Source organism: Corvus kubaryi, unplaced genomic scaffold (genome assembly GCF_017639235.1).
Source record: "Corvus kubaryi isolate FWS band 111438036 unplaced genomic scaffold, C.kubaryi_AGA036_p1.0 37373, whole genome shotgun sequence".
Lineage (NCBI taxonomy): Eukaryota > Metazoa > Chordata > Aves > Passeriformes > Corvidae > Corvus > Corvus kubaryi.
Window position 1 is genome coordinate 215,283 of NW_024581121.1, and position 23,730 is coordinate 239,012.

A 23,730-nucleotide genomic window follows, 5' to 3' on the forward strand; every position below is an offset into this window, starting at 1 on the left:
TGCCAGCAGGTGAGAGCTGTGGGGTGTTTGGGTGCCAGCAGGTGAGGGCTGTGGGGTGTTCTGGTGCCAGCAGGTGAATTCTTTGGGTTTTTTTGGACACAGGGAGTGGGGAAGTAGAGCTGCTCTCTGCAGGGAAAACAAACCAGTGGGGAATCATGTCTGGGTTTAATTTCACAGATGTGTCTGAGCCAAGTGGTGCTTTCCAGCTGGAAATACAACTTTAGGACCCAGTCACAGCTCTGTAAAAACAGTCTCTTGCATATGAGCCAAGGGTCTTCAGTGCCTCAGAAACCTGCAGACAGATTTATGGTTTGTGTCAGCTAATACCCAATACCTGTAGAAGAACAATGTTAGGCAGTCAAATCTTTGCTAAGTTGAATTTTGTCTGACGAGATCATGTTGGAGAAAGGGAAAGGAAACAAAGTCCGGCAAGTGGTAAATGAACTTTGCAGGGAACTTTGAGGAGGGGACCTCAGCCCATTAAATCAACAGATTCCTAATCCTGAAGCCACAAAAATCTGCATGTAGCCCCTCTTAGTTCCCAGTTTCATTCCCTGCTGTGTGATTTTAACTCTTGTGTAAATCATAAGCTAAAGGGATGATTTGCAGAGTGAGCAGCCAGCTCTGGTGCTCAGGTTGTGTCTGTTCCCCTCACAGCTGTTCTGCCCTGGTGTGCAGGATTCTGTTGGTCCGAAGACAAGCTGGGATGGCCCTGTGGCTGTATGCAGGGATTGTTCCTGGCAGGTGCTGTGGAAACAAGCAGCCAGTTTGAGATGTTGGCCAGCCTGACTCGTGGGAAGTGTATTTCTCCTGCATTTCCAGGGAAGCACAGACAGGAACTCATCACTGCCTCTGAGGGCTGCTTTTCTGTTGGAATCTTGCCCCGGCAGAGCTGTGGGGCACCTCTGCCACCAGCTGACCTTGTGCTCCTCCACAGGGGAGAACCTGAAAGCCCCTGGGAAGAGCAGGAGCTCCCACAGAACCAGGAACAAGCGGGGCCGGGCTCGTGCCAGCAAGGACACCTCCAAGCTGCTGCTGTTGTACGACGAGGACATCCTGGAGAGGGATCCCCTGCGGGAGCAGAAGGACCTGGCCTTTGCCCAGGCCTACCTGACCAGGGTGAGGTAGCCCAGGAACAGGAACAGCAGGGATTTTGGGGTCCTCTGACACAGAACTCAGCCACAGAACTGCCAGTTCTGACTGGGAGTACTGGTCTGGCTGGGGTGGAGTTATTTCTTCCTACACCCCATGTGTGGTGCTTCACTTCCCAAACTGTCCCTGTCTTGAGCTGTGAGTTTTCCTGGTTTTGCTGTTCCTCCTCCTGTCCTGAGTGGGGGAGCTGGAAGTGAAGGAGCCAGGGGCTGGGGGTGCTCAGCTGCTGCTCTCAGTCCACAGCACCAGAGCCTTCTGAATTCCTGAATTTAACAGTCTGGTCTGGGATCCCTTCCCTCATGAGCAGCTTAGGTTTATCCTTAAGGAAAAGATTTGGTTGCTTCACCGAAATTGCAAGCACTGTGCAAATTCTGAGTAGAGGAGATCAAAGATTACCAGATTAAAAGAATTTAGGGAGAAATTCCTCCCTGTGAGGGTGGGCAGGCCCTGGCACAGGGTGCCCAGAGCAGCTGTGGCTGCCCCTGGATCCCTGGCAGTGTTCCAGGCCAGGCTGGACAGGGCTTGGAGCAGCCTGGGACAGTGAAAGGTGTCCCTGCCATGGCAGGGGCTGGGATGAGCTGATCTTTAAGGTCCCTTCCAACACAAGACGTTCTGTGGTTAACTTGTTTTCCCTCTGGATGTTACCAAGCCCTGTTGCTGCCCCCAGGTCCGTGAGACGCTGCAGCACATCCCGGGGAAGTACGAAGATTTCCTGCGCGTTATCTACGAGTTCGAGATCAGCACAGACAAACGGACAGCTGTGGATCTCTACTCCACTCTGCAGAAACTCTTGCACGACTGGCCACAGCTGCTGACAGATTTTGCTGCCTTTCTTTTACCAGAGCAAGCTTTGGAGTGTGGACTGGTAGGTAGAGTGAAAGGAGGAGGCCAGATTTTAAGCACCATGTATGCTGGTGGGAGTGAAAGGATAAAGAGTTCTTCCTAGGGCCAGAAAGGCAAACAGCTGGTAAATCTCTTGCTTACCTTGCTGCTTTTATTAATCAGAATTGGAAAGTTTGGTGTTCTTTGTAAATCTTCTGCTCAGTGTGACTGTGGAGGATCAGCCTTTTCCCACTTGCATCCCGTCTGACTGCAGAGACAACGTGCAGATACAGCAAACAGTGGTTCCCCTGTCTCCAAATCTGCCTTCCACTTTGTAGGATAGAGGGTTTCACCTGTTCCCTTCTTTCTGGATTTCCCTATCTTACGTGCAAAGCCAAACTTTATGGCTCATGTAAGTATTGACTGTACAAAGTGTTGTTTCTCTTGCTCTGCCTCTTCCCGGTTTTGCAAAGGGCGTCAGTGGAAGACAAAGACCAAGACAGGAATTTTATAGCTTCTTTAAGTCAATTCGAGATGCTTGGGAATATGTGCTTGAACATGAGGGGGAATGTTTTTCTTTTGGCCAGTTTGAGGAGCAGCAAGCTTTTGAAAAGAGCCGGAAGTTCCTCAGACAGCTGGAGATCTGCTTTGCTGAAAATCCTGCCCACCACCAAAAGATCATCAAAGTCCTGCAGAGCTGTGCAGACTGTCTGCCCCAGGAGATTGCAGAGGTAACCAGGGACCCCTTTCCTCCCAGTCTGAGTGCACTCAGCCACCCTGATTCCCTGTCCTGCTCCTGGACACCACGGGATTTGCTGAGCTCGTTCTCCCTTTTGAGGGGACAGCTCAAAGTCATGGAATCACAGAATGATTTGGGTTGGGAAAGTCCCTCTCATTCCACCCCTGTCATGGGCAGGGACACCTTGCACTAGCCCAGGTTTCTCCAAGCCCCATCCAACCTGGCCTTGCATTCAAGGGGAATTGGAGCTGCCTCTCCAAGCCCTGCGTGTTTCCTCTCTCCCACCTCCACCTTGCCTTGATCCCCTTGCAGCTGAGATTTTAGCTTAGTGCCATCTACCGAGTCTGCCTGGAATTCTGGAGGAATATTTCCAGGCTAATTTGATAGCTGGCTGTGGAATGATCTCAGAATATCCCGGAGGTTGTACCCACCCAAGCACCAACTCCCATATCCGAGCTGTAACGAGCCGTGGTGCTTCACTTGCTCTGAGAATCCTTCAGAGCACAGTGAGGTTACATGGAATGAGACTCGTTTGCTCTGGATTTTCTCTTCCAGCTGAAGACCCAAATGTGGCAGCTGTTGAAGGGACACGACCACTTGCAGGATGAGTTCTCTGTTTTCTTCGATCACCTACGGCCCTCAGCCAGCCGCATGGGAGACTTTGAGGAGATCAACTGGACAGAAGAGAAGGAATATGAGGTGGAGCAGTCTTTTCCCTAAAACCAGAAATGATGAAAGCAGAGACAAAAAATGTGTTGGAACTGGAATAAGTCATAGAGGGTGCTGTTCCAGGGAGAGGGAAGCAGCAGGCTGGGAGAGCTGCTGGTGGACTGAAGTGAACTCTTCAGATTTTTGAGCAGGATTTGTGTGTCTGGGGAAAACAAAATTTGGTCACCTGAGAGCAGCTGTTGTTTGTTTGTTTTGCTGCAGTTTGATGGGTTTGAAGAGGTGTCTCTGCCAGATGTAGAGGAGGAGGATGAGCCACCCAAGATTCACGGAGCCGCCAGAAACAAGAAGCGGAAAGAGATGGGAGGCCAACCCCACGACAAGGTGGGCCTGGGGCATCTCCCTGCAATTTCTGACCTCTGAGCAGATGCATGGGGATAAATTGTCTGTCTGAGAGACGTGGCAACAACCACACAAAGGTGGAAGGAATGGGATTGGGGCGTTTCTGTTGTGCTTTGCTTGCCATCATCACTTCAGTTCTCTGCGGGTGTTGCAGCCCCCCGGCCCCCCATGTCCCCCCTGTGCCCTGTGTGTCTGTCAGCTGGAGGATGTCTGTCAGCTGAGTATGTCTGTTTCCAGGAGGTCGAGTGGGTAGATGGGATGAAGGAATGTTCATGTTCCTGCCATGAAGGGAGTAGCGATCTCAAGCTAAAGAAAAGCAAAAGGAGGAGCTGCAGCCATTGTAGTAGTAAGGTTAGTGGAGAGGCCTGGAGTGCTCAGGGGGAAGTGGAGTCCTGCCAAGTCTCCCTGCTGTGATGATCCTCGGGCCTCGTGTCTCCCAAATCATGGGGTGAGGAAGGAAATGGATCCAGAGGTGCCCAGTGGTGCCTCCCTGTCTGGAGCTCTGACCACACCTGCCTGGCCTTCTCCCATCTCTCTCCTCCTCACTTTCTACTGCCCCTCCTTGCTCTGCTAAATAATGTCATTTTTGATGTTCTTTTCGGTTAAGAATAAGTTTTTTGAGTGGAAGATGCTGGCGTGGCCACTGTGTGAAAAGACGTGTGCCTGTTATTATTATTACTAATATTATTATTATTATTAATAATAATAAGCTTTCTAAAGCAAATGGAATGCCAAAGTGAAGCCTTTGGCAAGGCCAGGAATACCTGGGAAGCAAAGGCTGAGGTGTGGTTGGGATGGACAGACCACGTGTGTGTGATTGTGCCTGTGGGTTGGTTTGCAGGTGTGTGAAAGCAAGTTTTATAAAAATAAAGATTCTCAAGAGCTGCCTGTGAGCCTTGCTCAGCGAGAGTCAAGTCCCCAGCCAGAAGGGAAGGATCCTGGAATGCCTAAGGAACCTGCAGAAGAAATCCTGGAGAGCAGAGACGAGGGAGAGGACGCCCAGAGCAGAACAAAACCTGTCTCTAGGAAAGTGGACTCTGTGTCTTCAGGTGAGTGAAGGTTTTGTGCACAGCAGAGAGTAAAATCCTCTCCAGGCTGGCTCACAAATGAGCAGAGGTTCAGGACTTTCTCATGCACATTTATTGCGTATAATGAGAACTTCTAATCATCTTCTTTGGCTTTTTTTTTCTCTTCCTCCACTCTGGATGCTCCAAACTTGTCGAGCATTCCCTTCAACAAAACCTTTCCTGCCTAGAGAATATTCTGCCCTTTTCACAATGATTGCTCCATTGAAGCTTCTCCTGCCAGGATACTGGCCCAGTCCATGGTACTGGTTCTTTCCCAGTTTCCATTTTAGCACAGCAGTTCAGAACCAGCATCCCCAGTCTGCCTTTAAACAATCTCTGTGGTGCTTGTTTTTCCTCCAGTCTGCTACAGACAAGGAGAAACACAATTATGGCAGGGTAAACAACCCGAGGGAGATCTCTTCCTCCCCCCTGGAGCCAGGGCTCAGCTCGTGCTGCTGTTGGGGACAACACCCAGTTAAAGACAGGAGTTCAAACGTGCTCTCATGTCTGGGTTTGTAGCCAGGGTGCCAAGAGCAGCAGGGGTTGGTTCACTGGAGAGTTTTGCTCTGGGCAATGCACTTTTTAAATCTTCATCACTTCACACAGCAGCTGGCTGCAGCAACCCAGAGGGGCGAAGAAAATTGGCTGTAGATTGGCTGTAGATTGTCTTCCCTGAAGTCCAGGGTGGGTAAAGTGCAGGTAGAGTCACAGAGCTGCTCCCAAACTGTTCTCATGCGCAGCATTAGGCTCTAAAAATAAAAATAAGTAAAACGAAGCCTCCAGGAGTTTTTCCTCACAGCCTCCCTGACCTTGTTTGGGTTTCTTGTCAGGATCTCACCTGGAAGGAAGGGCGGCCTCCAGCAGACCTGGATCTTGTGAAAAACCTGCCCCTGCTGATGCCCAGGTTCCAGAAGCAGCTGCCAGTGCAGATGTGGATGCTGCCCAGGACAGGAGCTCTGCTGCCACTGGCCCCAGATGGACACAGCTACAAAAAGCTGCTCTAAAACTACCTCAGGAAACCAAAGACTGCCCTTGCACCGAGGGACTGAACCAGCAGCCTGGAGGGGATGCAGAGGCTTCCCTGGGGCTGAGCAGGGACCTGCTGCTCTCTGCTGCAGCAAAAGGGTCCCCGAGACCTCGACCCTCCTGTGGACAGAGCCCGTGTCAGACTGAGGGGCTTCATTCTGCTCCAGCAGAGCAGCTCAGGGGCTCTGCTCTTGCTTCAGAAGGAGGTGGTGGCAAAGAACTTGAGGGACCTTTGCCCCTGGGAGGAAAAGCTGAAGCAAAGCAGGGCTGGATCACAACGAGCAGCAAAGCAACCCCGGGTAAGAGCTGCAGCTCAGGGTCCCCCGGTCGCTGCAGTTTGGAGACAGAGGACAGAGGCTGCACTGGAGATGCTCCCAAGGGCAGGTCAAAGTCAAATGCAACCAACTGCTTCCAGGTGCATCAGCATCCTGAGCAGCTGGAGCCCAGAGCGGGCACAGCCTCCCCGGGGCAGAGGGAGGAGGAGCAGCAGCAGCAGCGAGTGACAGAGGCCACCGTGTGTGCCAAGAACAGCAAAGTCAGCTCCACTGGGGAGAAGGTTGTGCTCTGGACCAGGTACTTCTGCCTGACCTCCTGCATCTGTCTGCCTTCACTGTTTGGCTCCAGCTCTCACTGGATCCATTCTTTCCATTTTGTATTCCCCTTTTCTGCCCCCTCCCTTTGAACATTTCTCTGATCGTGGTCCAGCAGTTTGGCCCCGTGAGCAGCACTGGCTGCTCCTGGCAGGGCTCTTATTGGAGAACTTCAGGCTGGCAAAGAATCTTTTTTTCTCCTTCAAAAAACTTAAAACCAGGCTAAAGGTGCTCTGCTTAGAGATGGGTCCTGGAATTGGGGGTGGCAGGAGGAGCAAAGGAAGGAGCCTTGCTCACAGATTGTTCTGAACTGGGAACAGGGCTGGGGGGGCTTGAAGTCTGTCACTGGTTTTGAGCTACTTTCACAGTGGTTGGTTTTGCAGGGAGGCTGACAGAGTCATCCTCACCACCTGCCAGGAGAAGGGAGCCCACCTGGACACCTTCCACGCCATCTCTCAGAAACTGGGCAACAAGACAGCGAGCGAGGTGAGGGCTTCGTGTGGGAGAGCTCCTGCTCCAGGGAGTGGGAGAGGGGCTGGAAAGGAAGGGAAGGTGGGGGGTGCTGTCATACCAGTCTCCCAAACTTCAATTTGATGAAAAATCATCTTAGTTAGAAATAAAAAAATCAAAACCAAACCAAACTCTGCTCTGTTTTAGTGGCGCCAAAAATCCCGAGTGCCCTGGTCCTTCTGCCAGGGTTACCCTTGGTATTTGAGCTGCACATTTGGTACTGGAGTTGTTTCAGTGGCTGCTGCTCAGGTCTTCAGCCTCCTGCTTCTATACTAAGGATCTGCTTTTATCTCTGAATCTTCCCAAACTGCCACATTTTACCTGGAGGATGTAACTGTTCTTCCAGAGAAAACAACAACCCAGTGCTCTTCCATTTCTCTTCCTTTATGACTGAATCTTGTATGAAATGCCATTCAGGTGTTTATTATTTTATTGTTACAAACCACCCTGAACTTTGTAGTATGAAACTGCAGTTCTGTGACACCTCCTAGGTCACTCATCCTGGATTTGCCCTGTTCTCCAGGTATCCCACAGGTTCAGGGAACTGATGAGGCTGTTCCACACGTCCTGCGATGGGAGCTCTGAGGATGAGGAGGATGCCACCAGTACCAGTAACACAGACCAGCTGTCAGATAAAGATCTTCTGCTTTCTGAGGAAGAACCTGATGACTGAGGTGATAAAACTACTGACTGCACCAGAAGAGGCTTTTTTTGCCAGTTTGCTGCTAGACAGGTGCTGTGGAAAAATGTTTGCACAGGTACTTGAGACAGCACCTTCCTTTTTTGTTTTGTTCAATTTTCTGCTGCACTTCCAGCCTGTACCAAGCCAAAGGCAGGAAGTTAAGATGAGAACATTCTCCACAACCTCCCTGGGGAGCTTCAGCAGTGAAATGACAGAGCTGAGGCTTGTGGACACTGACCTGGCCTCAGGGTGAAGGTTGAGCCCAGCAGCCTCTGACCAGGACCTGTAAATATTGTACCCTAAGATATCAGTTCTCATGTGGAACAATCACAAGACTTTTTTTAAGTTCTCCCCTTGTGCTGATTGTATGTGAGATAGTTACAATCTGAACTCTGTATTTATTGTGTGGGTTTATTTGAACGGGCAGAGCAAATCCACTTTGCACAGTTGAAAAAAACCCAACCAAAATACAAAAAATCAGCCCCCCCAAAAAGCAGCTTTCCTCCTTTACAACACAGCTGTGGGCAGCTGGAGAACTCAGGCCAGAAGTAAGAAGATTTTTGGTGAAGTGAGAAGAAAGCAGCAGCTGGGCCATCTCCAAAACCATTCCCTTTATTCTGAGAGTGAGCTCAAAGCCACTCTCACTCCCCCTACCCCCAGAAATAAAGGTGGGTTAGTCTGAGTCTGCTTCATCCTCAGATCCATCTGCTCCAAATCCTGTCTCATAGCACTGGGACAGAGTCTTTAGCTCCTCCAAGGCCTCCTGGAAGTCGTCCTGCTCCACTCCAGCCGTGAAGAAGCTGCTGCAGCGCCGCGCATTCCGCGCCCGCAGGTCCCGGCACAGCCCCGAGAGCAGCGAGTGCAGGACAGGGGAGCTCTGCAGGGCTGCCAGCACCGGGATGCTCTCAACACCTGCAGGGTTATAGGCACATCAGGGGTTAAAGATCCACCAGAACCTCATTCCCTGCCCTGTTCCACTTCACAAGCTGTTCCCTTACTTGAACTGGGCTGCTCCACACTCACAACTCAAACGCTCCTCACGGCATTGGTTTGTTATTTATGTGCTAATTTTTAGGCCCTGATCTCTCTGTTGCAGAGTTTAAGGGGCATTTGTTACCTGCTGAGGAAGAGCCCTGAGCTTTGTCCAGGAGGAAGCCTCGGCTGGTCAGGAGAGGAGAGAAGAACTGGGGGAAGGGAGGCCGGGTGTCACAGGGCTGCTGGAGCACGTGGGATGTGCTGTGAGGAGGAGGTGAACCAAGTTACCCAGAGCTCCCTCAACTGCTCCCTGTTCCAAACCAGCACCCCCTGCCCGTGCCCACCTGAAGGCTCCCGGGAACTGGGTGTGGAGGTACTGCTGGAGCACCTGCTCGGGGCTCTCACAGCTGTGCAGGGGCGACCGGGGCTGGCCCAGGCAGCTGCTGCAAAGGAAATTCAGGGTTTTCCAGCCTGAAACCGTCACTGCCTCAGCTGCTTTTTAGCTGTTTTGCTCTAACATCAGCAGCACTCAGTCACTAGACTGCTCCTCCCCTCAGCTGCCTCTCCGACTGGAGGGATTGTGGATGCCTGCAGTGAGGAATCCCTGCTGGGGAGAGTTCCAGGAGGTGCAGTTCAAATGCTGATTTACCTGGTGGCTTTCTCTTTGCAAATTCCTCGTAGCACAACAGACTGAGCAAAACAGCAGCTGACCTTTTGCTCCCTCCACGAGGACAGAAGCTTCCAGGGCACGTCCTGCTGGTGGGCACTTAAAGTATCGGGGAGCGAGGAGCCAGATAAGGCAGGGAGGGGAAGAGCCGCCCACGCAGCCACAGCCTGGAGTTGGGTGACACAGCAGAGTCTGGAACACGCTCCTGGCGCTGGGGGTGTGCAGAACAGCTGTGGCACAGCTGGAAGGGGCCCTCACCTTCCTCCCAGAGAAAGTCAGGGAGTCAGCAAAGTGCATCATGGAGCCCTGGAAGGACCAGAGCCGGTAGGGAGCCGTGAGGGTGTCGAGTGCTGCTGCCAAAATCGCGCTGCTGTGGTAGTTCAGGGATGCCTGGGGAGGAGGCAAATGCAGGAATTGCAAGACAGGTCACAGTCACCCCTTCCTTAACCCAGTTTTGTGTATTTAACTTAGCCAGATTGTAAATTGTGCCTTTAAAAGAGTTTAACAGTTATTTCGGGGTTGGGATAAGCAGCCAGTGTGTAACAGCAGCTCCAGCCCAGCTGTTTGCTAACAAATGCTCTGGTGCCAGTTTCCTTATCTTCCTTGGCCTCCCTAGGGCTCCAGCAGGGCTGGAGTTACTCTGAGTGTGGAGAATAAGGTAGTAAAGCCTTTTCTTCAGTGCCAACACTGCAGGCAGCACCCCACCAGAAAGCACAGCAGCCAAGGAAATGTGTTAATATTTTCAAAAGTAGGAAGAAAACTAAGGAAATTAAAAGTTGGCAGCTAAGTCCCAGTGAAAAAGCAGGAAAAGGTCTCTGCTGAGCAGAACAGCACCAGGAAAAACCACCCAGAAAGCACTTTGAGGGGTAAAGCTGCAAGAGCTCAAAGCCAAGCACGGTGGGTGATCCCAATCCAGGACTTACGTCGTATTTTATGTATGGAAAAGTCACGGGAGGTTGTGGCTTGATTCCCAAACTCCCACTGAGTGACAGGGGGCAGAAGAGAGAGCTGTGACGGGAGAGGTGGGCAATGCCCAGGGCTGTGTTCATCAGTCTGTAAAAACTGTTCTGAGGGTCCTGGGGGAAAAAAATCCAACCACTGGAATCTTAAAAGAGCAGGCAGGAACCTGTCCAAGCCAGGCTCGGCACCTGTTCTTGGTTTCCCTCATGGTTTACTCACTCCCACGGTACTCAGGACCGGAGTCAGGCCCCAGGTCAGGATCCCTTTCCGTGAATACTCATCGTGGAGCAGCTCTGTCACCTTGGCACCGACTCCAGAGAATCCGTTGTGAAGGTCACAGAGGACTTGAAACCCCTGTGGGAAACAACAGCAGCATCTCAGGTTCTGCTTCATCTCGAGCCCAAAGTTTCCTGAAAGCCAAGGGAGCCTGGACAAGGTGTGAACCTGCAGGTAGTCACACTCCTCAACATAGAAGTGCAGCCGATCTTCCAGCTCCTCGACGCAGGCAGGGTCCTGCAGGAGACTTTCACCTTGCCCAAAGGCTTCGAGACAACCACAATCCCTAAGGGAAAAAGGGGGAAAGAGTTTATTTTATCCCTTTTATTAGTCCTTGAAGGCAAAACTCAGCTCCTGTTCTGGATTCTGGTCTAACCCCTGGCCATACCCATCGTGCAGGTACTGGCGGATCACGTAGACACTCTTGGGGTGCAGGTGCACGTTGAGGTAATCGGACCAGAGCCGCACAGAGGGAGTGTCCTGGGACCCCGCAGGAGCCGCACCTGCAGGGAGACAGAGGGGAGAGCAAAGGTCCTTTCAGCTCTGAGCATCCCCCAGAATACAGAAATCAGTTTTTAACTTGTCCCGTGTTTTAGCCCATTTGCTGCCCTGACCCAGCTCTCTGTAAGCCAAGCAGCCTTCTCCCATAGTTTTCCTTCTCCTTGTCCACTACCACGTTCTCCCACAGCAGGGGCCAGGGAATTCTGCCCTTCTGGAACTCCGATCCCGCACCGTCCCCGCGCACAAACCTGGCCCCGCAGCACCGCGATTCCCCTTCCCGTCCCCGGCAGCGTCTCCCTACGGGAACAATCCCGGCGCGGTGGTTACGGGGCGCTTCGCCTCGCCCCTGCTCGTGTCCCGGGCACGAAGCGCTGCGGGCCCCGCGGCCGCGCTCACCCTGCGGCTCCCGGTGTCCCGCGGCGCGCAGCCCCCGGCCGGGGCGCGGTCCCGGCAATCGGCCACGGCCCCGTCCCTGCGACACAAAGCGGCGGCAGCTGCGGCGGCCCCGTCCCCTCCCGTCCCGTCCCGTCCCGCACTCACCAGGACACCGGCGGCTCCGTGCCCGCCCCGTCGGCTCTGAGCGAGCCCACGCCGCCTGCAAAGAGAGCCCGGTCACGGCGGGGCCGCCCGGTGGCGGCGGGGCCGCCCGAGCCGCCCCATCCCGCGGTACCTTTCAGCTCCAGCGCCACCAGACGCGGCGTGGGGGTCTCGGGGCCGCCCGGGCCCCGCCCGAACCGGAGCAGCGCGGCCGCGCGGAGCTCGGCGGGCTCGGCGGGGCTGCGCAGCGCGGCGGCCTGCGGGGAACGGGGCGGAACGGAGGAACCGGGGGTAAGAAGAGATCAGAGCGAGCCCCGGCCCCGGCCCGACACCACCCCCGGCCCGTCCCGCAGCCCCCCCCGCACCTGCAGCCCCCACCAGTGCGCGCCCACGCAGCCCGAGTAGTGCCCGAGCTGCAGCGTGACCGCCTCCCCCGGCATCGCCGCGCGGCCCCGCCGCAGGAACCGGGAGCGCGTCACGGCCGGGCCCGCCCCGGACGGGCGGGGACGCGAGCGGGGCCGGGCACGCGCGCCAGGCACGGCCACGGGCTCGGACACGATCGCGGGCACGCGCACGGGACGCGGACTCGGACACAGACTCGGACTCGCAGAGCGGGGCTGTGGAGCCTTTATTGCGCTATAGGGGCCCCGCCAGCCGGTCCAGCTGCCGCGGGTTGGAGCCGCTCAGGAACTGCAGCTCCGCCTTCCCGTCCTCCGTGTGCGCTGCGAGGGGGAGAGAGAGAGACACTGAGGGGCTGAGGGAGGGATGGAGGGAGGGAACGGGAGCGGAGGCGCGGGCTCTGACACCGCAGGGCGGGCACAGCCCCGGTTTTCTCCCCTCCCCGGGCACCGACCTTTCTCGTGCTGCAGCCACTTGCGCTCCAGGTAGTAGCCGTAGCAGCTCTCGAACTCCCTCGGGCTGTAGTTGGCAACCGGGATGGGCACAAAGGGGTCCAAAGCGTCGAACCCCTCCTGGGAAGGGAGGTCAGTCGGGGTCAGTGGCAGGGGCTGGGTGGGGACACGGCCCGGCTGCCTGGGAGCTCAAGCAGAGCTCAGCCATGGAGTCATGGAATATCCAGAGTTGGAAGGGACCCACAAGGATCACCCAGTCCAACTCCTGGGCCTGCACAGACACCCCAACAACCCCACCCTGGGCATCCCTGGCAGCGCTGTCCAAACGCTCCTGGAGCTCTGGCAGCCTCGGGGCCGTGCCCATTCCCTGGGGAGCCTGGGCAGTGCCCAGCACCCTCTGGGGGAAGAACCTTTTCCTGATCTCCAGCCTAACCCTCTCCTGACACCGTTCCAGGCATTCCCTTGGGTCCTGTCTTGGTCACAGGAGCAGAGATCGGAGCTGCCCCTTGTGAGGAACTGCAGATCCCTGAGGTCTCCCGAGACTCCTCTTTTCCAGCTGGACAGACCAAATGCCCTCAGCTGCTCCTCCAGCCCCTTCACCATCCTCATGTCCACCCTTTGGACACTCTCCAGCAGCTTCAGACCTTTCAAAGATTGTGGTGCCCAAACTGCCCCCAAGACTCGAGGTGAGGCTGCCCCAGCCCAGAGCAGGGACAATCCCCTGCCCTGCCCGTGTGCCTGGCACACCCCAGGACACTGCTGGCTCCCCTGGCTGTCAGGGCACTGCTGACCCAAAGGTGTGTGTGATCCACAGAGACCCTGAACAGTGTCCCCTGGAACAGAACCAGGTCACCAGCCAGGATTTTTGTTCGTTTCCCAATGTGAAGAGGAAAAAAACCCCAAGAGAGGCCGTGACTCACCTTTCCCAGCAACTCGTGGGGAGTGTAGGCTGAGCTGTGTTTGAAGAGCGAGCCAGTCTGGCTGAGGCTGGTCACAACGGCACCTCCACTCTGGAAGGCAGATCAGAAATAAAAATCTTGTTCATGCTGGTTTAGGATCGACCCCTGAGGCATCTTCTTCTTGGAGGATGGAGCTGCTGGAGCAAGTCCAGAGGAGGCCATGAAGGTTCCATGATGGAGCCCCTCTGCTCTGGAGCCAGGCTGGGAGAGCTGCGGGTGCTCATCTGGAGAAGGGAAGGCTCCAGGGAGAGCTGAGAGCCCCTTGCAGGGCCTAAAGGGGCTCCAGGAGAGCTGGAGAGGGACTGGGGACAAGGCCTGGAGGGACAGGACACAGGGAATGGCTTCACAGTGACAGGGTCAGATGGGATATTAGGAAGGAATTGTTCCCTGTGAGGGTGGGCAGGCCCTGGCACAGGGTGCCCAGAGCAGCTGTGACTGCCCCTGGATCCCTGGCAGTGCCCAAGGCCAGGCTGGACATTGGGGCTTGGAGCAACCTGGGACAGTGGGAGGGGTCCCTGCCATGGCAGGGGGTGGGACTGAATGGGGTTTAAGGTCCCATTCTGGGATTCTGGGTTCTTCAAAAATTCTACAGGATGGACTGTCTGTAACACTCCTGACCGCACCAATCCTGGCTGCTCCAAGCCCATGTGAGCACAGGGAATACACAGCTCATGTTCCCAGTGCTGGCATTAAAACTTTTCCTACCTATAATGGGTTTTCTAAGCAAACAAGTGAAATAGTTTAAAAAGGACTTTCCTATGTACCTTTAAATCTGAAGCCTACTCGTTCTAGCTCTGAGCATCCAGGGGATTGAAAAAGCAGCAGGAGGAGCTGACCTCCTACAGCAAAATGCTCAGAAACGAAAAGTTCTCATTAGTTCCAAGAAATCAGAACCCAAGCTGCCCCAAGGGCTACCAGACACCTCTAGCTCAGGGTCCTACACCAGAGCCTGGCAGGGGAATCAGGAAATGCTGTTACAGATTTGACCTGCTCTCATTCTCTTCGGGTGGTGACACAAGCACTGGTGAGACACTGCTGCTGTGCCTGTGCTCTCCTTCAGAGGTGTTGGACTCGCAGCTTCAGGCTTGTGGCAGCTTTAATTGCTGGGAGTGACACAGCCAAAGGCAGAGCCTGGAACTCACCCAATCGTTCCTCACCATCTTCCGCAGGTTGTGCACGAGCGTCAGCTCCTCTGGAGAAACCTGGTGGAGATTGTCTGCATCACTCTTTTATTGCCAGCAGCTTCTATCTGAGACACTAATTCCCCTCCCCTCCTTCCAATCAGGCTGGCAGCATCATTTGTATCCTTCAGGCATGTTTTTTTCTTTGCTTTCCCTCAGCCCTGCAGCATCGAGCCTGAGTCATGCTGCACTGAGCAACACCCAGGCCCTGCCTCTCCACCACCACCCACCTGCGCTTGTGTCCCAGTGAGACAGTAAAAATTCAGTAAAAATCGTCTAAAGCACCATGTGAACCTTTCAGGCCCCTCCAAAGCCAAACTGAACATTTTCAGGGATTGCCACAGAACTACAACTGAACAAAACGCCCTCCCTGCTCCCCCTGCAGCAGGAACCAGGGCTGTCCCCAGGGCAGAGCTCTCCTCACAGGGCTCTTGTCCTCCTTCCTCAGCGTCGTCCGTCCCCAGAGCGCGTTGACGCCGTCCACGGCCACGAGGAGCCGGAAGGAGCCGCGGTGACTCTGCTGCTTGATCTCCCTCAGCACCACCCCCACAGCGTCACTGGCACTCCTGACACGAGCCAGACCCTGCAGGGAGCACAAGGCACAGCACTCAGCCTGGATTTCCTGCTGGTGGGTGATGCTGGTGACTCTTGGGCTGCCCTTCCTCGGGGGACGACAAACTGACAGTCAACGAGCTCTTTGTTGCTTTCCAAGGAGGAGTTTAAGCACCAAAACATGGCCATTTCAAATTCTAACTTTGTCTTCTATCCCAATTCTCAGTAGAACTCTTTACAGAGCCACCACATCCTCCACAACATCTTCTGTTGATAGGGAGACACCTCCCATTTCCCAGGACTCACCCCCGTAAGATCTTTAGGAGCAATCTGTTCCCCAAACACAAGGATGGGATCCTCTGGGACAAGGTGCGACCACTCCAGCAGCAGTGGTCATTCCTTACCTGCTCCACCACTTCTCCCAAAGGTCTGCCCTCCTCTGTGCTTTCTCGTTTGCCCCACATGTATTTTTTTTGTGTTTTTATCTGTGGGAAGAGAACTATGATTAGATTGGGGATGGAAGGGGGCAAACCAAGGCTGGATTGCAGAATTTGGGAGAAGTATCCACCACCAACAGCCATCCCCACAGAGGGGATCTGAAGTGCTTTTCCTACAGCACCTGAAGTCCAGCACAGGGCAGTGGGTGGGGTTTGCATCCACAAACCTCTTGCAGGAATCGTTCATTGGAGGTTTTGAAGTTCCTGAGCCACACAGAGGCCTGCAGAGGCTGATCCAGCCGGTCTTTGTTGTAGGAAGACTGCAAAAGCTCCTTGCAGTTCTTCACCCAGAGATGAGCTGTGAGCAAAATAAAACATTTATTTATTTTTTAAATTTTTTTTTAGTCAAAATAATGGTATGAGGTGGGGGTGGTGGGGGTGTTTGTGTTTCCTCTGGTAAGGAAAGCCACAGAATCATGGGATGGTTTGGGTTGGGAGGGACCTTAAAGATCAACCAGTTCCACCCCTGCCATGGACAGGGACACCTCCCACTATCCCAGGTTGCTCCCAGCCCCGTCCAGCCTGGCCTTGGACACTTCCAGGGGCAGCCACAGCTTCTCTGGGCACCCTGTGCCAGGGCCTCCCACCCTCATAGGGAGGAATTCCTTCCCAGTATCCCATCTAACCCTGCCCTCTGGCAGTGGGAGGCCATTCCCCCTCATCCTGTCACTCCATCCCTCGTAAAGAGTCTCTCTCCATTTTTCCTGTAGCCCCATTAGCTCCTGGAAGGCCACAGTTAGGTTAACCCAGAGCCTTTTCTTCTCCAGGCTGAACAATCCCAATTCTCCCAGCCTCTCCTCACAGCAGAGCTGCTCCCTTGATCCCTCTGATCATCTTGGTGCCTCCTCAGGTCCATGTCCTTCCTGTGCTGGGCCCCAGGGCTGGAAGCAGCTCCATCCTTACTGGAGAACTCCCCTGGGATCAGAGGAGGGCACACAGACCCCAAACAATCTCCCCCTGTGCTCGTTAACAAAGGGGGAAAACCAGAATGACCCAAGGCACACTTGAGCAGGTGAAAATAACCATTATGCTCTACTTTATTTGGGGGCTTTGTGTTTTATGAGCCTTCTCCACTACAAAAAAGCAAGGATAGATTGAGGGGGGCTATCCTACAGCTCCTGAAGCGGCATCTTTTGGTGTTTGGTGTGGTAACAGAGCCCTGGTTTCCTCACCATCTGGGATGTGCAGCACCAGCCAGCCCTGCCTCGAGCAGTAGTGAACCACGTGGCACAGGGTCATGGTCTTCCCTGTTCCCCTCTCACCATCTCCAGCAAGGACTGTCAAGGAAAGTCTCTGGAAAACCACTTCAGTTTGCACTTGACTGTGATTCCTTCAGAAAGGGCATAAGGGGAGTTCAGAGGTCACCAAAGCAAGGATTTCATTCTCAACAGAGCTCCTTCTCCCACTCCCCACCCCACTGAGCAGAGCTGAGGAGCCCCTGCCCTGTGTGCTGACCCTGTTTGTAGGTGTGGAGGGCCAAACAGAGTCAGAACAAAGGTATCCAAGCTCCTGAAGGTCTCCTGAAGTGCTCCGAGTCCCTGCACTGACCACAGACCACACGGCACAACCACCTCCTGCAGAACGAACCAGCTCAGGCTCAGAACAACCCTCTCACCTGCACAAGCTGGTTGTGTTTCTCTTCATTCCACCCTCAGGTAAGTGCTAAAGGATACAGATCACATATCTGACTGCAGGGTGGGCGAAGTTGGAGCCCTTCAGGTAAGCGAGGATCTCGAGCGCCGGCCTCCGCACCATCACCCGGGCCTCGTTGAAGGTCTGGATCTGAGAAAGGAGCAGATGTGCCCAAGCTGCCACGAGCTGGCCGAGCACAGCTGCTCCCAGCCCGGCTCCATCCCTGCCTGGAGGCTCCCAACACCCCCAGCTCTGCCCTCTCTGCCCTCTCTGCCCAGCAGCACCAACGGGGTTGGTCAAGCACCGCTCCCCCCCGGTGAAAGGACCTCCTTGTCCTGCCTGTGCCTGGACAGGGTTTTCTGGATCAGCTGTTCCATGCTGTTCCCACAGACTGGGGGTGGGTGACTGGCCTGTCCATGAATCCCAAGTCAGTGACCTGGATATGCAAAGGTAAGGAATCTGTTCCTCACTCAGGCAGCTGCTCAGGGAGCAGGCACAGCTCCATCTGCCTCACCACACAAATCAGGAGACAAGATTTTTTTGTTATTTCATGAGACAGCCTGTTCCACACAGAAATACAGCCATGGAAAATATTTCTGTAATTCACTGTGTGCTCGGATGTTAGAGATGACAAGTAATGGAATGAAGGTTGCTTGAGGTGGAACCCTCAAACTCTTCTGCTGCTGCTCTGGGTGGTCCCCTCATCTCTTCTAGAGGTTGAAAACAACAGTAATGACCAGCAGTAACTGCACTCTTGCCCTCTCTTATTCCAACAGGGAAGCACCACAGTCACCAACGGACCTGGTTCTTCCCACACAGAGTCATGGAATGGTTTGGGTTGGATGGGACTTTAAAGCTCATCTGATTCCACCCCCTGCCATGGGCAGGGAGACCTCCCACTATCCCAGGCTGATCCAAGCCCTGTCCAGCCTGGCCTTGGACACTTCCAGGGATCCAGGGACAGCCACAGCTGCTCTGGAAAAGCTGAGTGCATTCCCTCCAAGCTCCAAGCTGGAATACCTGCTGCTGGAAGCGATAGGGCAGCCCATGGGGGAACACAGCCTTCACCTCCTCCAGGGGGATGTTGTACAGACGGCCCTCGTGCTGCTCCGTGTGCTTGGCCTGGAAGGGAAAGCAGGAACTGTCACACTGGGGATGCCTCTTCCTGGACACAGGTGGCCTGGGAGGGTGGGACAGGGAGGGAATGCTCCATCACAGGCGCTGCCCTCTCACTGGGAGGCAGAACAAGATAAAGCAGGAATTGTGGGGTCAGGACACTGCTGTGCAGAGGCTAAAGAAAGGAGATCCCACCTGGCACTAAACAATGAAGGGACTCCCTGAGCTTGTGTACGACCCGTGGTGTTTTGGGGGGCACCAGTGGCCTCGTGCTCTGTGAATTTACCTCACCTTTCACCAGCCCCCCAAACCGTAACAGCAGCATGATGCCCTTTTGAGTTACCTGCTGGTGTCACACCCGCTTTCTTTTATGACAAAATGTTGGTTTCTGCCTTGGGAGTAATTCCCAGGAGTAATTCCCACAGTGCCATTTGGTTACTGGGGCTGGAGGCTGAAAAACTCACAATCTCTTTTCTGGGGCAGTAATTTCCAGTCCCTTGTGGTGACCTCAGTGCTCAGGGTTATTCCTCCCCTGGACTTGAATCCTGCTGCATTTATTTCCAGTGTTTACCTGCAGGTCTCACCACACACTGCAAGAAGCTGTTGTCACTGGGATCTGAGAATTGAATGCCTCATTTTTCCCTTCATTATTCTCTTTTCCTGCCATGCAACACCTGCAAAGCACTTACTTGTTTCCTTTTGCTCGAGTCATCGGGTTTTGTGTCTTGTCCAATTAGGACAGTAAATAGAGACTACCCTGCAGCCCTTCCTGTGTGACTTTTAGCAGTTTTGTGTTAATATTTGAAGCTTAGCTCATGTCCTGCTCAGCTTTCTGCATTTTTCCATGGATTTAAAATAAAATATCCTCCTCTTTATTCTTGTGCATGGCAGCTTTTATATATAACAACAACAAATATAACAATTTCCTTGTTTTCTTTATTTTGTGTGCGAGCAGCTGGGCCTCCCGGTGTGACTTCTGCCTGTTTGGCCAGGAATATTTGGCTTTTCCCAGTTCTTGATGCACTCTTCATGGACCACTGCTGCACACCCACGAATTTTCTGGCCCTTGTTAAGTCTCCCTTCCCTTCTTCAGACCCAATTTCCAGCCTTTCAGCCCAAAACACACCTCTGCTCTCACCTTCTGCCCCTTCCACTCAGCACTACCACCTATTCCACACCTCCCTAGGAAAGGTTCTCCCAGGACAGGCCAGTGTGCCCTGGACTCTGTGGTTTGCCTTGGCACAGCTGCAGGATTTGAGGAACTCCTGATTCAAGGAACAATTTCTAGGAAAAAACCAATTGGTAACTTCAGCCAAGGACTGGGCTGCTGGAGCTGCCAAACTGGGGTTTCACTGGTCAGGGAACCTTTGCAACAGGGGGGAAAATGTTAAATCCTGGCTGTTCAAGAGGTGCCCTGCTGTAAGGAGGCGTCACCTGAGGGGACCTGTGAAGTGAGGCTTCAGGCTTTTCCCAACCAAATTTCAAACTGTGGATTTCTTGGAGTTCTCCTGCACCTGCTGGACTTGGGCCAACAGCACCTCTGGTTTCCATGGCTCAAACAGAAGAGCAGGACTCCAGAGCCCATTTTCATTCTCAGCTTCATAACTTTGGGCAAATTCCTTCACTCTGCCACATCTGCAAAGTGGCTCAGTGTCTTTATCCTCACATTCAGCCACTTGGAGCTTTGCTGATGGGAACATACAGGAAGTCTGATGAAAAATTTCATGTTTAGTGGCTTTCTTAGTCCCGTTTTAAGGGGATTGCAGGAGCTGGGGGGCACCGGGGTTTGCTGCTGGAGCGACCCAGCGAGCCCAGGGAGGGCTGAGCTGGCCAAAGCTGTGCCAAAGCTCAGGCACAAGTCAGAATGCCAGAGCCAGTTGCCTGGCAACAAAAAGGCAGGCACAGGACAGTGGGGACAATCCTGGCCATCTGGCCTGTGCTGTGCAATCCATGGAGACACCGGGTCACGTGCAGCAGATCATCTCCCCGCTGCCGTTTCCATAGAGACCCCGGAGGAATCGGCACGGAGAGACTCCAATTACACAGGCAGCAGAAAAGCACCTCAAAGGCTTACCCCATTCATTTATTCCCCTTCATTTTGTGCTTGAGACGGGGAGCAGGAGGCGGGATTGCGATGCTGCAGAGCTGTGCTGTGCTGAGGTCATCTGGGGTGTGGTTTTTACCCCCTTCACAGCCAACTCAGGGAGGCTTTTCCAGGGAAGAATTAACCCTGGAGTTGACATTAATGGTGTCTGATGACAGGAGAAGCCACAGCCCAGTTCTGCAACACACACTCTCATCCCTGCAGCTCTAGAGAAGGAATCAATACCTGTTCCCAGGGGCTCTCAGGCACAGCAGCCCCATCCTGAGCAGGTGCCCTGTACAGCCATGGCCCATTCCCTCGGGGCTGGATCCCTGGTTTAGGTCTATGTGCCCCCTTCCCTGGAACAACACAGACCCAAGCAGTGCTCCTGGCTCCAGCATGGCCCCTGGTGGCATCCAGGACTGGCCATGTAGCAAGGACAGGGGTGGCAGTCACTCACCGGGTCGCTCTCGCTGGTGTGGAAAATTGCTCGGGGCCTCACTGCCGGGACATCCTGGGTGGGCACAGAGCTCAGGCCATCCCTGGCTGCTGTGTGGAGGGCACAGCCGTGGTCCAGCTGAGGGGAGAACAAGGCAAAGAGACAACAAAGCTCTCAGCAGCCCAGGATTGCTGGTGAAAAACAACGCAGGGAGTCTGTGCTGTGCGCTCGTGGCTCACACCCTGCGATCCTGCGGAGGCATGTGCAGCCCAGAGCTGAACCCTGATTGCAATTAGAATGAAAATTCGTCATTAGCATAGAAATTCATCACGGAAACCCACACGCTGTAGAAGCAGATTTCACACTTAGATACCTGCACTGAAACCATTCCCACCTGAGCCAGTTCCACCTGAAGCCACCTCAGTGAGCCAGGCCCTGCACCTGAGTTTTACCCCACAAAATTCCTCGAGATGCCACATCCAGCCATGAAAGCCTCACTGCTGGGAAGTGCCCGCCACGTTCCTGCCTCCACTGAGGAGTGGCAGCACCCTGAAAACTCCAGCTGTCTAGCAATCCATAATCACCTCAATTACCGAGGGATTAGTGCAGCTCTGCCCACTATTTGATATTTATAATTACACTCCTTGCACTGATCTCCCTGACTGTGTCCCCGCATCCAGACTCTGGCATTAGGATACAGACGTGGCTGAGAAACCAAAACAGCCAGCTAAGCTGATTAATTCATTTTTCCCCAGACAGACTGCTGAAGCCTGCCTGCAAAGCCCAGCCAAAACAGGCAAGAAAGTGAGCAGTGGCAGGACAAGCATTTTATTATGTTGTGGTGAAAGAAAACACAAACATTTGTCAACGATTTAAAAAGTGCATCCTCCAGACAGGCTCCGGGAGAGGCTGAGAGCCCCTCACAGCACTGACAGGGCCAGTTGCAGCTGAACAGAGCCAGCAGTTTCCTATTTTGTCTGTCTGGGTGAGAGCAGCAGAACGCAAAGCTCAGAGCCAGGGACAGCTGTCTCAGCTCTCCAGGGCATGACACAGCTCTGCTGCCACCCCAGCGCCTCTCAGGGGGCCACTGCAAAGCCACAAGGGCTCGGGAGAAAGTGGGATTACCCACATCCCGTGCTCAACACGCACCAGATGCCTGAATCAGCATTTCGGCACTTACCCCCCTGTTAGGGAAGGAATTAAACCAGTCTGGACCCTCTGGAACAAACTGCTGCAGTGTAAGCAGGGAGATCACCAAACACATCTTGTTCCCACATTGCCCTTTTCCTCCTCAAACCCAAATGATCCTTCAGGATGGCTTATTTGGCTCTGTTTGGTTTAAAATCCATGGAAGTGACAATTTACAGCCTTGAGCAAGGCACAGAGATGGCAATTTAATACATGAATAGCTACAGAAGGCAACTCTTGTCACCTGATCCCCTAGAAAATGTCAGCCCTAAGTCACTGCCAGCATGGAATCAGAGGCCCTCTCATTTCCCTTGAACATCCTGCCCAGAGCAGCTGTGGCTGCCCCATCCCTGGAAGTGTCCAAGGCCAGGTTGGATGGGGTTTGGAGCAACCTGGTCTAGGGAAGGTGTCCCCATTGATGGCAGGGGGTGAGACTGGATGTTGTGTGAGGTCCCTCCCAACCCAGCCCATTCCAGGATTCCATGATGCCACATTTCCTCCTCCCCAAGTCCCAGGTGAATGTGTGAGGGCTGTGAGCTTTGCTCAGCTGGCAGGGAAGCTCCCTGGACATCCTTTCCCAGGGGTACCGCACAAATCCTTGTCCCTGACCAGTGCAGTGGTGAAGGAAAATGAAGCAAGGATGAACCTCTTGCTCTGTGTTCAGACTTTAGGGGTGTCCAGATAACTGCCTTGAGATGAATGATGCTTCATCACACCAATATTACCAATCTCGTGTTTTAAAAAGCCCAAACTCAGCTCAGCAGGACCTGGAATCTCTATGGGACAAAAGCCAGCTCCTCCTGAGTTCTCTGAAGGGAGTGGAAGTCAGAATGCAAGTGTGAGGAGACTTTGTCTTGAAGTCCAGTCCTCTGTTCTTGCAGCCAAATACATTAAATTTCTGTTTTTTCCACCAACACAGCACATCCCATCTGTAAGTGCCTCCCCCTGGTGTGACACTGTTTTGCACTGTCACTTGCAGCCTTAGCACAGTGACAGCTCTTTCCCCAAACCCCCGTGCAGCCTCCTGGTGCTTTGGAACTTTCCCTCTGTGGGCTGTGGGTGTGGGAGCAGCTCCCAAGCACCTGGAGACAGGGAATCGCTGCTCTCTGAGGCGCTACAAAGGCAATGCAAGCAGTGAGTTGCTTGCACCCAGCTCTCCTGAGCTCCAGAGATACAGACTTGCATTTCACCAGCTGCTGCGTCTCTGTTTACAAAACCCACTGGGGACAGAATCCACATTTCAAACTGTCCACAGATGGCTCAGGACAGCCCTGCTAAAGCATTTCACCTCCCGGGTTTAGAGCAGCAAGGTGCCCCTTGGTCCCTCCTACCCTGAACAAAAGCTCAGCACTGATCCCTGGGCTCAGGAATGCCAGAAACATCCACATCCCTCCCCGTGCAGCTCCCAGCACATCCAGCAGCCTCTCCCCTCTCAGCCTCTCCCGGGAGCAGCGAGCGGATTTCGGGGCAAGTTTCCATCTGCCAAAGGACAGGAGTCTGGGATCCCTGAAATGGCAGCGAATCATCACGTGGTGGCCGGGGATGGCTCGGGGATGGCTCGGGAGTCCCGAGCCATGAGGTGGAGCTGTTCCCGCGTGTTCCGCGCTCGGGAGAGGCCGGGCTGCTCCCACAGGCTGCGGGGGTAGGAGGCTGCACCGTC

The 23,730-nt window shown here is 54.0% G+C and overlaps 3 protein-coding genes and 1 long non-coding RNA gene across 10 annotated transcripts in view; 2 read left to right on the plus strand and 2 right to left on the minus strand.

Annotated features, from left to right (window-relative positions):
- Nucleotides 1-8,338, plus strand: part of LOC121667617 (GON-4-like protein) — a 26,937-nt gene extending 18,599 nt beyond the window's left edge. The window contains exons 21-30 of one of the 3 annotated variants that reach the window (XM_042034454.1): nucleotides 938-1,119; nucleotides 1,820-2,017; nucleotides 2,562-2,705; nucleotides 3,269-3,412; nucleotides 3,644-3,763; nucleotides 4,019-4,132; nucleotides 4,623-4,830; nucleotides 5,679-6,447; nucleotides 6,848-6,950; nucleotides 7,498-8,338. In XM_042034454.1, coding sequence (XP_041890388.1) covers nucleotides 938-1,119; nucleotides 1,820-2,017; nucleotides 2,562-2,705; nucleotides 3,269-3,412; nucleotides 3,644-3,763; nucleotides 4,019-4,132; nucleotides 4,623-4,830; nucleotides 5,679-6,447; nucleotides 6,848-6,950; nucleotides 7,498-7,647 — 2,132 coding nt within the window. In that variant the 3' untranslated portion in view covers nucleotides 7,648-8,338. Of the gene's footprint in view, nucleotides 1-937; nucleotides 1,120-1,819; nucleotides 2,018-2,197; nucleotides 2,706-3,268; nucleotides 3,413-3,643; nucleotides 3,764-4,018; nucleotides 4,133-4,622; nucleotides 4,831-5,678; nucleotides 6,448-6,847; nucleotides 6,951-7,497 lie in introns of those variants that run through there. The other 2 variants (XM_042034455.1, XM_042034456.1) reach the window with 2 other exon arrangements.
- Nucleotides 8,253-12,027, minus strand: MSTO1 (misato mitochondrial distribution and morphology regulator 1). 2 transcript variants are annotated; one of them, XM_042034458.1, is made up of 14 exons: nucleotides 11,938-12,027; nucleotides 11,706-11,829; nucleotides 11,576-11,630; nucleotides 11,432-11,507; nucleotides 11,284-11,332; nucleotides 10,923-11,037; nucleotides 10,703-10,820; nucleotides 10,478-10,612; nucleotides 10,222-10,374; nucleotides 9,557-9,688; nucleotides 9,281-9,465; nucleotides 8,976-9,071; nucleotides 8,774-8,892; nucleotides 8,253-8,568 (listed from the first exon to the last, which is right to left on the minus strand). In XM_042034458.1, exons 1-14 carry the CDS (start codon nucleotides 12,010-12,012, stop codon nucleotides 8,330-8,332), a joined length of 1,671 nt encoding a protein of 556 aa, XP_041890392.1. In that variant the 5' UTR covers nucleotides 12,013-12,027; the 3' UTR covers nucleotides 8,253-8,329. The 2 variants fall into 2 exon arrangements, with proteins under 2 accessions (XP_041890392.1, XP_041890391.1); XM_042034457.1 differs by having other exon boundaries at nucleotides 8,976-9,074.
- Nucleotides 12,028-12,183: 156 nt separating this feature from the next.
- Nucleotides 12,184-23,730, minus strand: part of DAP3 (death associated protein 3) — a 14,241-nt gene continuing 2,694 nt past the window's right edge. For all 4 annotated transcript variants that reach the window (XM_042034460.1, XM_042034462.1, XM_042034463.1 and 1 more), the window contains 11 exons: nucleotides 20,904-21,020; nucleotides 18,265-18,366; nucleotides 17,286-17,394; nucleotides 16,785-16,877; nucleotides 15,780-15,910; nucleotides 15,520-15,600; nucleotides 14,988-15,146; nucleotides 14,525-14,584; nucleotides 13,344-13,433; nucleotides 12,426-12,543; nucleotides 12,184-12,294 (listed from right to left, as the gene is read on the minus strand). In XM_042034460.1, coding sequence (XP_041890394.1) covers nucleotides 12,209-12,294; nucleotides 12,426-12,543; nucleotides 13,344-13,433; nucleotides 14,525-14,584; nucleotides 14,988-15,146; nucleotides 15,520-15,600; nucleotides 15,780-15,910; nucleotides 16,785-16,877; nucleotides 17,286-17,394; nucleotides 18,265-18,366; nucleotides 20,904-21,020 — 1,146 coding nt within the window. In that variant the 3' untranslated portion in view covers nucleotides 12,184-12,208. The remainder of the gene's footprint in view (nucleotides 12,295-12,425; nucleotides 12,544-13,343; nucleotides 13,434-14,524; nucleotides 14,585-14,987; nucleotides 15,147-15,519; nucleotides 15,601-15,779; nucleotides 15,911-16,784; nucleotides 16,878-17,285; nucleotides 17,395-18,264; nucleotides 18,367-20,903; nucleotides 21,021-23,730) is intronic.
- Nucleotides 12,781-13,509, plus strand: LOC121667620. Its single transcript, XR_006017124.1, has 2 exons — nucleotides 12,781-13,109; nucleotides 13,238-13,509. It is a non-coding gene; the product is annotated as an uncharacterized LOC121667620 (long non-coding RNA).